The sequence below is a fragment of the Choloepus didactylus genome, chromosome 7 (genome assembly GCF_015220235.1).
Source record: "Choloepus didactylus isolate mChoDid1 chromosome 7, mChoDid1.pri, whole genome shotgun sequence".
In the NCBI taxonomy this organism is placed as follows: Eukaryota; Metazoa; Chordata; class Mammalia; order Pilosa; family Megalonychidae; genus Choloepus; species Choloepus didactylus.
The window spans coordinates 109,005,967-109,019,327 of record NC_051313.1 but is presented as its reverse complement, the minus strand read 5'-3'; the positions used below and the strand labels follow the sequence as shown (position 1 = coordinate 109,019,327).

Genomic DNA, 13,361 nt, shown 5'->3' with positions numbered 1-13,361 from the left:
AGATCAGCTTTTCTTCGGGATTTGCATATGCGCCTCAAGGCCTGAGCTCCGCCCTTCCCCTTTCTGTGTTCACCAGTACTCCAAAAATCCTCTGCTTTTATTTTGGAGTTTTTCGTGTTGTTTTTTTTTTTCTATGCCTGTCTCCTCTCTGCTAGGCTGGCTGCTCTCAGATTCTCTGGTGTCTGGTCTCAGTCTATCTGTGGTTGGAGTTTGGATCAGTAGAATGAGTTTCCGATAAGGGCTGCCACTGCAGTTCTCCCTTCTCCTTCCCGGAGCTGACAGCCCTTCCTCCCCCGGGACTGAGCCTGGCAGGGAGGGGCGCGGGTCCCCTGGCCGCAAAAACTTACAGATTTCGCTGATCTCAGCAGTTCGACATTTTCATGAGTGTTGTGTGAAGTATGCCCAAAGTCAGATTGCTCTGTGGTGTCCAGTCCACGCAGTTCCTGGCTTTCTACCTACTTTCCTGGAGGAGTAACTGAAACATACAGCTCACCAGTCTGCCATCTTGCCCCGCCTCTCTCTCTTGTATCTGCCTTTATGTTAGAAATATGTTTCTACATGTTCTTTCTTAAATTTAAGGTTAAGGACTTTCTTCTCCTCATTATTGTGCCTGCCTCAATCTTCCCTTTTGCTTTTAAGTCTTACCAAGCTTGTTAAATTGTATTTATAATTAAGGATGAACACAAGCTGGAGTGGCGGTCTGCAGGACATGTGGTGGTGTTTCTTTTTTGCTTTCTCAACAGTGTTCAGTTGAGTTAGGTGCTTTTTGAATAAATGAGTTGTTACTGTATCTCCCTTTTGCAAATGTTGAAAATGACTTAGTACCTCATGTGCTTGTGGCCATAGAGAATAGAATAGTTTTGTTTTTTTGTCCTGTTGTAGGTTCAGGGCCTCCAGCATGGAAGGAAAAACAATCTAACTTGCTTTTCTTATAATGTTTCCCATTTTAGTACATGGCATTCCATCTACTCAGAAACCTGAATCACCCATACCCATTTAGATACTAAGTCCATCTGGTTTGCCCTCTTATAAACCTATCAAATCATTCTACTTCTGCTCATCTCCATTACAACTACCCTAGTTCAAATTACCTTAATTTCATCCCCTGACCTCCTAACTGTGCTCCCATATCCATTCTCACCCCTTCTGATTCATTCTCTAAATGGTAGCTGAAGTGATCTTTGAGGCAAATCTAATGATATCTCCTATTTTGGAGCCTTGATTGCCCCTAGGATGACAAAAACCAAATTCCATTATGAGGTCTTTAAGATTTATATCTACCTCTCCAAGCTGATCTCATAGCAATCTCCTCTTTCTCCCTGTGCTTTAGCTCTTGTTACTTACCTTTCCTACATCTGGGCCATTGCTTTCATCTTCCTCTAACCTAGAGTTTCTCAGCCTCAGTGGCCATTGGCATTTTGGGCCAGAAAATTTCTTATATTCTAGAGGCTGTCTGGTGCATTATAGAATGTTGAGGAACATCCCTGGCCTCTACACAGAACCCATCCACCGGGTGGTGATAACCCAAGCTATCTCCAGACATTGCCTAATGGTCCTCAGGTGGGGAAGGGAGCCCCAAATCATCCCCAGTTGAAGCTACTGGTAGCCAGTTCTGACTTTCGATCTCAGGTTACTGCTCCAGCAATTCTTCTGAACTCCATGATCTGTTATTCCCTGCTTTAGCACCCTGCTCTTCTTGATAAAAGCTAAGGCACATAGAATTTATGTCCAATATCTGTCTCCTGCACCTGACTATAGCACCATAGAGCACAGGGATCATGGATGACTTCTTTACAGATATGTTCCCTGTTCCTAGCATGTTGCCTAGAACAAAGTGTAGGCTCTTAATAAAAATAAAAAGTGCATAAAGTAAGAAAATATGCAAATAGACAATCCAATATATAATTAATGTTTTATCCCACAGAGAGAAGAGTGATACTTACTATTGCATGCTGTTTAATGATGAGGTTCACACCTATGAACAAGTTATTTATACTCTTCAGAAAGCTGTTAACTGTACACAGAAAGAAGCTATTGGCTTTGCAACAACAGTAGATCGAGATGTAAGTAATTTCATTATATTGATAACACATAATAAATCAAACTTTATCACATATAAAGTATCCCAGATAATTGAATTAGAGGCATGTATATCTAGGCTATTCTTAAATTTCATTTGAATATTGACCCAAATGTATATTTAGTATAATTGTAAGCTGTTGCCACATAGAAAGTTTAAGAGGAAATACAGATTCAGTTGCCCATGTTGTACCCAGTGATTAAAAATATTCAATTATGTAAATGTAAATTATATCAGCCTAGAAAATAAATGTGGAATTCAAGGAAATATACTTACTAATGGCTTGAAAGAGTTAAGATAGCTTTGAAGGAAAATATTTTAATTTACTTTTCATTGATGAACAGGATGAATGTTGTAAATATTAAAAATTGAGCAGAGTTGTTACATGCTCAAGTTTGTTTAGTAGTTTAAAACTTATTAATATTGAATGCATTATTTTTACAAATTGATTTTAAATATCTTTATTTACAGGGACGTAGGTCTGTTCGATATGGAGACTTCCAGTATTGTGAACAAGCAAAATCAGTAATTGTGGTAAATAATATTAAAACATGCTGTTATTATTTTTTATTATTTGAAAACTTACTTCCATATTTTGGCATCTATGAGCCCATTTTTTCTGCCTTCATGAATGTAAAGCCAGTACCAACCAAAAATCATATTTAAAGATGTTTCCTGAGCATTGCATTATTGAGTTACCTAGTTTTTTAAGCTGTGTAAGATTGTTAAAGAAAATTAATGTTTATATAAGACATATCCTTTGTCTTTCTGTTTCCGTATCAGAGAAGTTTTAGAAGGTTTTTGCTTTTTGTTTCATTTTGTTTTTAATTGATAGGGTTTCACATTACATTTTATGAATTAAATTGGCCTTTAGCACCAAGACTAGAATTCATGGGAAGCTGGTCCTTGGTACCTTATAACAAAGTATATAGCATATCCTTGTAGCACTTAGTGGATTATTTCTCTAAAAGAGAACTGTTCCTCACATTTAGACTTACTGTGTTGTTAGAATTCATTATTTTTACTGTTCTATGTAACTGAATTTTATGTAAAATGTTCTTTTTAAAAATAATTTTATGTATTGTTAATTATTTTAAATATACAGACAAGAATAGAGATAACACAATGACACCTGTGTGCCCACAATATACCTTATTTTCTTCATATTTATCTTAAATGAATAAAATAATACAGAGACCCATGTATTATCCCTTCTTAATCCAATTCCTCTTCCTCCTTCCCTAGAGATAACTACTCTCATTAATTCATTTTTTCATTTCCATGCGTGCTTTTATACTTTATATATATAATATATTAAATATCTGTCAACATTATATATATTGATTTGGAGGTTTTTGAATTATGTAACAAGATTCATATGAATATGTTATACTAAAATTTGCCTTTGCATTTCAGTGTTGTTTTACATTTAGTTATGTTCATACATGTAGTTATAGTGGTAGTGTTTGCATAGAAATGGACAGATATCTTATTGAAACAGACTAAAGTCTAGAAATAGATACTATGAATAATAGGAGATTACAGTTGCATTCTGAGAGAGAAGAGCATCTAAACCAAGACTAGAACTTCAGAAGTTAGAAAAGAAATTATGCACATTTTTTGGCTACATAAAAAAAGTTGCATAGCAAAATATATAAAACAAAGTCAGTAGACAAATAGTATATTTGGAAAAGCTATTTCTGACACAGAGGATAGTTAATATTTATGATAAACAGAGGGCTCTTACAGATTATTTAGTAAGGAATAAACAACAAAATAGAAAAATAGACAAAGGGTATGAAAAGGCAGATCACAGCAGACAATCCAGGTGGCCAATATTCATGAAAAGAGGCTCTAATTCACCAGTAATCAGTAAAATAACAACTATAATTGCTACTCCTAACAATTTACCCCATAGAAATATAAATACCAGTATCTATAAAAGTATATATACAAAGCTATTCAATGCTGCTTGTAGTTACAGAAAACTAGAAACAGTGACTATTGAATGCCCTTCTCCAGAGAATGTTTGAATAAATCCATACCACAGAATATAATATAGCCATGAATAGCAATGAGAAAATTAAAGCTGTATGGGATGGTTTAGGAGTATGGTTATGTATTTTATGTTTTGTTAGTTGAGAAAAGCAAGATACTAAAAATGTGTATAATATCCCATTTTGTAAACCAATTTGATAAAATAAAAATTTTTATAAATGTGTACATATTTAACATATACATGGAGAAAGTTTGGAAAAATGAGCTTGGTTAACATGGGTTAGGGATTGGAGAGAGGATCCAAGCAAAAAACGAAAAGGGGAAAAAAGAAAGTATTCATATATGATCTCATCTATAAATGGGATAAATATTTAAATAATTTTATTGTAATTGCACTAAGGAATTAGTTTAAAGACAGAGCACATTTAGCATTTAAAAATCTATAGTTGTGATGAATAAAAAAATAAATAAAAATAAATTTTAAAAAATCTATAGTTGATAGAGCAGATTTTCAAAATGGAACCAAAGATTCAGGTTATTCATAAACTGTCTTCTTAATTTTTTGTAAGAATCCTAAGAAATAGTTATAGCCTTTTTTTCTTATTTTTTTCTTGTTATTTTTTTTTTAATTTAATAAATTTTGTTTTGAAATAAATTCAGTCTTACAGGAACAGTTGCAAAAACAGTTCAAACCCCATGCATAGAACTCCATCATACCCTGACCCCCCTCCACCGATACCCCGATCGACCACCTTTAACATCCTGTCATACCACCGTTTCTTTCTTTCCCTCCCTGTCTCCCTCTCTCCCTCCCTCCCTGTCTATTATCCTCATCTATTGCTCTGTCCTCTGAACATATGAGAGCAAGCTGCACATATCTTTGAACAAACAATATAATTAAAATTTACCTTTCCCATGGACAAGAACATTCTTTTATGCAGTCTCATTAAGCGCAGCTAAGAAGTTCAAGAAATTCAACATTGATATAAAGCTTAGATTCTATATTTCCTTTTTTTTTTTTTTACTTGTGTCCCGTCTGTGTCCCTTTGAGCCTCCTCTCCTCCATCCTCAGATCCCATCCAGGATCATCCTTGGCATTTAACTGTCATCTATTTAGACTGTCTTTTTTTTTTTTTTTCAATTGTGGAAACATATATATAGCCTAAATCTTCCCATTCCACCCCCTTCCTAGCATTCCATTAGTGGGATTAATCACATTTAGAATGTTGCAATGCTATCACCTTCCCACCATCCATTTCTAGAAGTTTCCCTTCACCCCAAACAGAAACCCTACTCTCATTTCTTAACTCCCCATTGCCCCTTCCCCCACTTCTCGGAACCCCTACTCTGATTTTCATCTCTATGGTCATATTCTCTGATACTTTCTTTGTGTTTACCATGGGGCTTAAATTTAACATCTGAAATCTATAACAATCTTGTTTTTCTTTGATACCAGCTTAACTTCAATATGACACATAAACAATGTTCCTATACTCCATCATTCCCCCACCTTTATGTAGTTCTTGTCTAAAATTACCTGTTTTACATTGAGTCCAAAACCATTGATTTATCATTACAGTTTATGTATTTTAGATCCTGTAGGAAGTAAATAGTGGAGTTATAAGTCAAAAATACAGTAGTATTGGTATTCATATTTACCATGTGGTCTTTACTGGAAATCTTTATTTCTTCATGTAGTTTCAGTCAGTTGTTTAGTGTCCCTTCCTTTCAGCCTGCTCAACTCCCTTTAGCATTTCTTATAGTCCTGATTACTGGTGATGGAAGTCCCTCTGCTTTTGAGTATCCGTGTTTTCATCACCCCCTCATTTTTATCCTCCAGGTGTGTGAGAATTCTCCGTCTCTGATGGTTATTGACTTCTATTTGTATTCCATTGTGGTCAGAGAATGTGCTTTGAACAAACTCATTTTTTTTTTTTTTTTAATTTTATTGCAGCTTGTTTTTATGTCCCAGCATACGGTCCATTCTGGAGAAAGATCCATGATCACTAGAGAAGAGTGTGTGTCCCAGTGACCTGAGATGTAATATTCTATATATGTCTGTTAAAATTCTCAATCTCTCTCTCTCCTTTCTTTGTTTCTCTTTTGGTAGGGCTCACTTTAGTATCTGAAGTAGGGCAGGTCTTTTATTACCAAAATCTCTCAGCATTTGCTTGTCTGTGAAAAATTTAAGCTCTCCCTCAAATTTGAAGGAGAGTTTTGCTGGATAAAGTATTCTTGGTTGGAAATTTTTCTCTCTCAGAATTTTAAATATGTCGTGCCACTGCCTTCTCGCTTCCATGGTGGCCGCTGAGTAGTCACTACTTAGTCTTATGTTGTTTCCTTTGTATGTGGTGAATTGCTTTTCTCTTGCTGCTTTCAGAACTTGTTCCTTGTCTTCAGTATTTGACAGTCTGATCAGAATATGTATTGGAGTGGGTTTATTTTGATTTATTCTATTTGGAGTTCACTGGGCATTTATGCTTTGTGTATTTACATTGTGTAGAAGGTTGGGGAAGTTTTCCCCAACAATTTCTTTGAATACTCTTTCTAGACCTTTACCCTTCTCTTCCCCTTCTGGGACACCAATGAATCTTAAATTTGGACGTTTTATTTTATCGTATCCCTGAGATCCATTTCGATTCTTTCGATTTTTTTCTCCATTCTTTCTTTTGTTCTTTCATTTTCTGTTCTGTGGTCCTCAAGGAGGCTGAGTTGTTGTTCAACTTCCTCTAATCTTGTATTATGAGTATCCAGAGTCTTTTTAATTTGGCCTATGTTTTCTTTAATTTCCATAAGATCTTCTATTTTTTTTATTTACTCTTGCAATATCTTCTTTATGCTCTTCTAGGGTCTTCTTTATGTCTTTTATATCCTGTGCCGTGTTCTTCTTCATCTCCTTTATATCCTGCGCCATGCTCTCCTTGCCTGTCTGTAGTTCTTTGATTAATTGCGCCAAGTACTGTGTGTCTTCTGATCTTTTGATTTGGGTGTTTGTGTTTGGGTTCTCCATATTGTCTGATTTTATCATATGCATTAAGATTTTCTGTTGTTTTTGGCCTCTTGGCATTTACTTTACTTGATCTTTAATTTGTCAGAATTGCAGCTTGGTGGCGTACACTTTCTCTAACCAGCAGATGGTGTCCGTGAGTCACCTATTCCCCTCAAGTCAGTTCTCCCCAACTTTGTCTTTGTGCTGTGTGGAGAACTGATTCTTGTGGGGTCCAATTGGTGCACTTAATTTGGGTGTGTTGTCGGTGCTGTCTGCCCTGAATGAGGGGCTTGTGTCTGAGTGGTTAGGGAGGAAGGGCAGCTTTAATAATGAGACATCCCAAGTGTTCCCAGAGATTTAAGGCTGTTCTCTGCCACTGACCCAAAAGTTCTCGGTATTGGCGTAGGTTCCCTGGGATTTCCGAGTGGTTCCCCCTTCTCTGCTGTGCTCTTCCAGGACCTTTGCTGAGGGAGGGAGGGCCGTGCCACGTCACAAGTGCGTACCGGCCTAGCCCTGGGACGCCAGGCTGTGCAGGAGCGTTCCCAGCCTGCTTCAAAGATGGTTGAATGGGACACGTTAACTTCCCCCTTTCCGCACAGCTCCTCCCTCCCTGCTCCAGGACAACCAGCCATGGCTGTATTGAAGGCCACTGTCCACGGCGGATATTGTGGCATGTGCGCGGTGCTGCAGGAAAGACTCCCTGTCACGCTGGGTTTCTTGGCGCGGCTCTGTGCTGTGGATTCAGCCCCAGGCAAGAGTGCCCCCGCCCACCGGGGAGATGGCTGCGGGTCATGTGTTTTTTTCTCCTTTTGGCTCCCCTTTGCTCCCCTGGGCCCGAGACAATCAGCAGTGGGTGTGGGAAGGGGTATCCTCCACACCAGACACCGGGGCGTTAGCCCAGCCTGCTCCCATCATATCTGCAGCGGCTCCCGGGCTTTTTTCTTTTTTTTTTTTAAAGAACTAGTCTGTCTCCAAATGCCAGTCCACTGTTTCCCCACACCACAGCGTGGCCGAGGGACTTTCAGCCGACTTACTCACTCATTTCAGAATACAGACTCCTGGTTTCACCAAATGCATGGTCCCTGTAGGTTTAGCAGACCTTGTCTGGCTGGTGCTACTCTGGAAGTGGTGTTCTGGTTCACTTTCTGGTTTTTATCTAGTATTTTTCATGGAGGTGTTTTTTTGCCGTGTCTCACCTAGCCACCATCTTAGGTTCTCCTCAGTTATGGCCTTTTATAGGATCTACAACAAGTAAGGCAAGACAAGTGATGTTTTTCCTACACACATACATGAAAAACTCTTCATTGATGGTGATGATGTATTTATATTAAATTAAAATGTAAGTTTTTTTCCTGCCAATGAAATAGACTTTTTAGGTTGTTTTTTCATCCTGCCATTTCTTTTTAAGAGAAATACCAGTCGGCAGACAAAGCCACTCAAAGTTCAAGTTATGCATTCATCTATTGTTGCACACCAGAATTTTGGTTTGAAAGTTTTGTCTTGGCTGGGAAGTATTATTGGATATTCAGGTATGTTTACAAAAGCTGCTGACGATATTGACTGTTCAGAGATGTTTGCTGCCTTTCAGATGTTTTTCTAGTTGTTTTTCCTGGCTCCTTTTTTTTTAGTTTTGGTGTTTTCCATTGGGCACATGGTTGCCAAGTACAGTATTAATGAATGGAATCATGGAAGCAGTTTTCTACTGAAAATTTTCTTTAGGATACTTATCACCAATAAGTTAAAGGATTTAGCATCTATTCTTTAATACTTATGTATGTAAGCTTTTTCTTTAGTTTTTAAATGATTACTGTTTGGTAGCCTAATTAAATTTAAGTTATTCCTTTTTTTTTTTCTGATTATTTTGTATGCTTGAAGACCAAAATAGTGATTTAAATTATAAAGTATGGAATACAAAGTTATTAATGTTTTGGTCATTTTAATGCTTATATTAATATTTGAAGAACTTTTTTTCAAGTTTAGCATTTGGAAGATAGAGGAACTTGTCTTCCAGGGCTCTCAAGTGATTGGTGCTTAGTGAATTTTTGTTTATGAATAAAGAACATTTAGCATAGCATTAAGAAAGTGCACTGGTAAATATCATAGTAAAGAGGTCATGTATTCTTTCTTTCGACTTTTAGCATGATTTTATATCATACTTGCCTTTTGTTATCATGAGATATATAATAATTTTACGATAATCTGGTTTAATTAGCGGAAGTGCTTAGAGAAAGATATTTATTTCAATGGTTTTGGGTGCTTTCCTCTTTAATTATATTCTTTAAAGATGAGAGGCCATCACTTTTCTGATAGACATATATTTCAGCATTCTGGAGGAAGATTTGGTGTGTAATGCAAGATTTTTCTTTTTTTCTGAAAATATTAATAAATAGTAAAATATTTTTTTGTGAAGAAATTTGACCTTTAATAAAACATGTAAAACTCTGTAGACCAAATAGAATCACTATATTTTAATTTTGAACTTGCTATTTCATGACTACTTTTCTTCCTGTTTTAAGATGGTCTTCGCCGGATTTTGTGTCAAGTTGGTTTACAAGAAGGGCCAGATGGTGAAAACTCTTCTCTTGTGGATAGACTAATGCTTAGTGATTCCAAACTGTGGAAAGGTGAATCTCTTAACTACTTTTAAGATATGTGGGAACCTATTTAGGTAATTGTGATGTTAAATTTTTTTGTTGTTTTATGTTTGTTTTGGGGGGGGAGATATTAAATAAATATATTTATGTTTTCAAAAATTAACAAAATTATTGTGTCAAATACGTACAAATAGCATATATTATTATTTCAAAAGCTAGCAGTCTCATTCTTTGAAAAAAAATTTTGGGGTCCAAGAAATTAAATAACCTTTAAGGGTAAGACATGTACCAAAGTGAATGTATTTCATGTTTTCCTTTCATATTTTGTTAGGAGATTATATTTTTAAAAAACCAATTTTATATGTATACAGACTGCAAATATTTTATACTAAGAAACACATGAAATATTTCCTCTTGAGACTTAAAATATAATTGATTTTACAAAAATTTCAGAAATGTAATTTTTTTGCTTTTTGGAATATCCCTCTTATATCCTGATCTTTTTCTTAACAGGTGCTAGGAGTGTGTATCATCAGTTGTTCATGAGCAGTCTGCTTATGGATTTGAAATACAAGAAACTGTTTGCTATTCGATTTGCAAACGTAAGTATTTTCTCAATTTTGAAGATTAACAAAAGAGTTGTTATATTAAGAGGACCTGTAGCCCATGACTGTATCCAGGCTTCATAAAATGAGCAGCTAATAGTAAGGTGTCTTGATTTTAAATTCTAATAAACTTCATAAATGACCTTTTATCTTTGATCAATGTCTTGCCCATCACCTCCCATGATAATACGATCTCCATCTACGCAGCATACATTTCCCTTTATTTCCAAAGGTGACATGAAGTGATAATGAACAATTTAAACTATGCTATTATGAAATTATGGTATTGTTCCTATTAAATTTTGTACAAGGAAAAGATAATCTTATTTAAGTTGACATTTATGTATAGATTCCAATTCAGTAATCATGAAACTCTAGGTTGATAATATGGTTGAATTATATTCTTCTCCCTTTATAGCAGCATGTGATTAAGCTAACTGCTTATTTGCCTGAATTAGGGGTTCTTAACCAAGAAACTATGTGAGAATCATTTGGGGATCTCTTTCAAAATGCGTATGTTTGTGTTGCATTCTCAAGCCTGCTGAAGCACATTCACTAAGAGTGGAGCCCAAGCATGTATATGTTGAAAGAACCACCTATGTTATTCTGATTTGCATACAGAAGGCTGAAAGTCTGGTTTCGTCAGAGACAGTGTAACAGCTCTGGTTTATTCCCTCCAGTGTACAGTGTCATCCCAGGATTTTAGTAGCTGTTACTCCCTATTTGGTCTCCCTAAATTAATCAGTATTTATAGAGGATTCCATTGTTAGAAATAATTTCAATTATTCTTCTCATAGCAGTGTTATCTCATTGACTTCCTCCAGCAGTGACTTTTCATTATAATCCTTAAACATTTGGTCAGTGTGGATTAGAGGTGAATCTCCCCTTGTTGTTTAGAATTACCAGCAGTTGCAGAGAGATTTTATGGACGATGATCACGAGCGAGCAGTTTCGGTGACTGCTCTGTCTGTCCAGTTCTTCACCGCACCTACTCTGGTGAGTAGTGCTTGCCTTTTCTTTGTAACTGATAGCTGGCACTCCTTGCCTTTTTTTGCCTTCTTAATAGAACTATGAGCGTTTGCAGAGTGATTATGTGACAGATGACCACGACAGAGAGTTTTCAATCACAGACCTCTCGGTACAGATATTCACAGTTCCTTCACTTGTAAGTACTGAAATACTAAGAAGAACTTTTCTTGTTTTCCATTAACAGAAGTAAATAGAGAATAATAAAGAACTAAGATCTGTATATTCCAGAATAGAGTAACATTTCCTTAATGAGCAATTAGACTTCAGATACTTTCAGCCATACTAGAAAATATCCTTGAATATCAAAGTAATCTGAGGAAAAATTCCATTTTAGAAAAACAAAAACAACTGGATAAGGCTTCTTGTTATTAAAATTACTGTTAAAAAGCTCTTAATCCTTACTTTTTCATGGTATTTCCCTGAGGTTTTAGACTAAGTTAAAATTAAACTCATTGGTTTAACAAATTCGATCCATGATGTTAGACTCAGCATATTGTATACCATCTCACATATTGAGGAACTACCACTCCACCATCCCCACCCCACCCCCAGGAAGGAAAGAAGTAGCTAAGGCAATTGAATCACAATGATTGAGTGGTCTTTTATGCAAATCACTAGTGGCTCCTGAAAGCATCACTATGTTTCAGTACCATACAATAGTTAAAATTCATATTTAACTTAACAAATAGATACTGAATGCCTATTATTTATCAGGCTTGGTTCTAGGCTTTAGGAATGCAGTGGTGAATGGAAACAGACATGGACCCTGCCCTCATGGAACATAAAGTAGTGGGAAAGACTTAGATAAATGAATCTAATATTATAATGAAAACTGAAAAAATAGGGTGATTTAAGAGAATATAATAAGTGCTTTATTCAGGAAATGGAGAGAAGGAAAAGGAGGGGTGTCCATGCATAGGGCCAGTTCTTAAGAAAGTCCTAAAGTAGGGAGGACCACTACCAACATGGGAAACAGCAAGAAAGCCAATAAGGTTGAAGATCCTCAAACATGGAGTAAAATGAGACCAGAAAAGCAGACAGGGGCCATATCGTATAGGTAAGAGCATTGTAGAGTTAAGAGCTCTTAAAACTTAAGACCATTAAGTTTTAGTAACAGCTTTAATTTCCAGTTTTTTTGTGGTTTTTTTAATGACTGGTTTTTCACAAGATTATTTTATGCTCAAGGATGTGTTCTAGTACAGTTGAAGCTGTTTGAAGCCTATTTGCCCGTAAATGAAATATTATTATACTCCCAATTAAGGATTTTGGTTTTATCTTAACACAGGAAGGAATTAAAGAGTTTTAAGTGGCACTTATATCATAACTTTTACCATTTTAAAAGATCATACATTTATAATTTGGAGAATGAATTGACAGAGGGTAAAAGTGAAAGTGTGGGGAAGCTAAATAGAAGCTAATACAAAAATCCAGACAATAATTGATGGAACTTTAAACTGGGATGATGACAATGGTTCTAAGAGTTGTAAGAGGTATTTAGGTAGTAAAATCTGATCAGGCGTGGGGTTTGAGGGACATTAAATTTGGTGATTGGGTGGATGTTTGGTTTGACAGAGAAGTACAAGGGTAATTCTCAAGTTTCCGTCTTGCAACTATGTGTTGTGCCAGTTACAGGTAGTGCTGGAGAATAAATAAGATTTGTGAAGAGGGAAGGTGATGTTTTCAAGTTTAGTCAGGATTGAGTTTGAGAAGCATGGGTAGTCAGCTGTATTGATCTTTTTGTCCTTTAATTTATTTAAATAGTACATACTGTTTTAATAATTATAGCTTAATATTCCATTTTGTCATTTTATAGAGCTAAATCTCCTTTCATTTTATTCTTTTCTAAAATTTCTTATTCTTAGGCCTTTTTTTCTTTAAGATGAACTAAAGTCTGTTGATCAGTTACCAAAAAACAACAACAAAGACCACATTGGGATTTTGACTGCAAAAGCATTGTATTTGTAGATTAATTTGGGAAGAACTTTTATCTTTTCAATATTGAATATTGCTATCCAGGGACATAATTCATCTTCATTTATTCAAGTGTTATTTTATGTTCCTAGTAA

The 13,361-nt window shown here is 35.8% G+C and overlaps 1 protein-coding gene across 9 annotated transcripts in view; it reads left to right on the top strand.

The window, feature by feature from the left end:
• The window catches only part of UBR2 (ubiquitin protein ligase E3 component n-recognin 2), a 177,350-nt gene that overhangs the window by 65,473 nt on the left and 98,516 nt on the right, over positions 1-13,361 (top strand). For 7 of the 9 annotated variants that reach the window (XM_037844916.1, XM_037844917.1, XM_037844913.1 and 4 more), the window contains 6 exons: positions 1,925-2,063; positions 2,552-2,614; positions 8,476-8,596; positions 9,584-9,691; positions 10,175-10,263; positions 11,333-11,431. In XM_037844916.1, coding sequence (XP_037700844.1) covers positions 1,925-2,063; positions 2,552-2,614; positions 8,476-8,596; positions 9,584-9,691; positions 10,175-10,263; positions 11,333-11,431 — 619 coding nt within the window. Of the gene's footprint in view, positions 1-1,924; positions 2,064-2,551; positions 2,615-8,475; positions 8,597-9,583; positions 9,692-10,174; positions 10,264-11,163; positions 11,263-11,332; positions 11,432-13,361 lie in introns of those variants that run through there. The other 2 variants (XM_037844915.1, XM_037844921.1) reach the window with 2 other exon arrangements.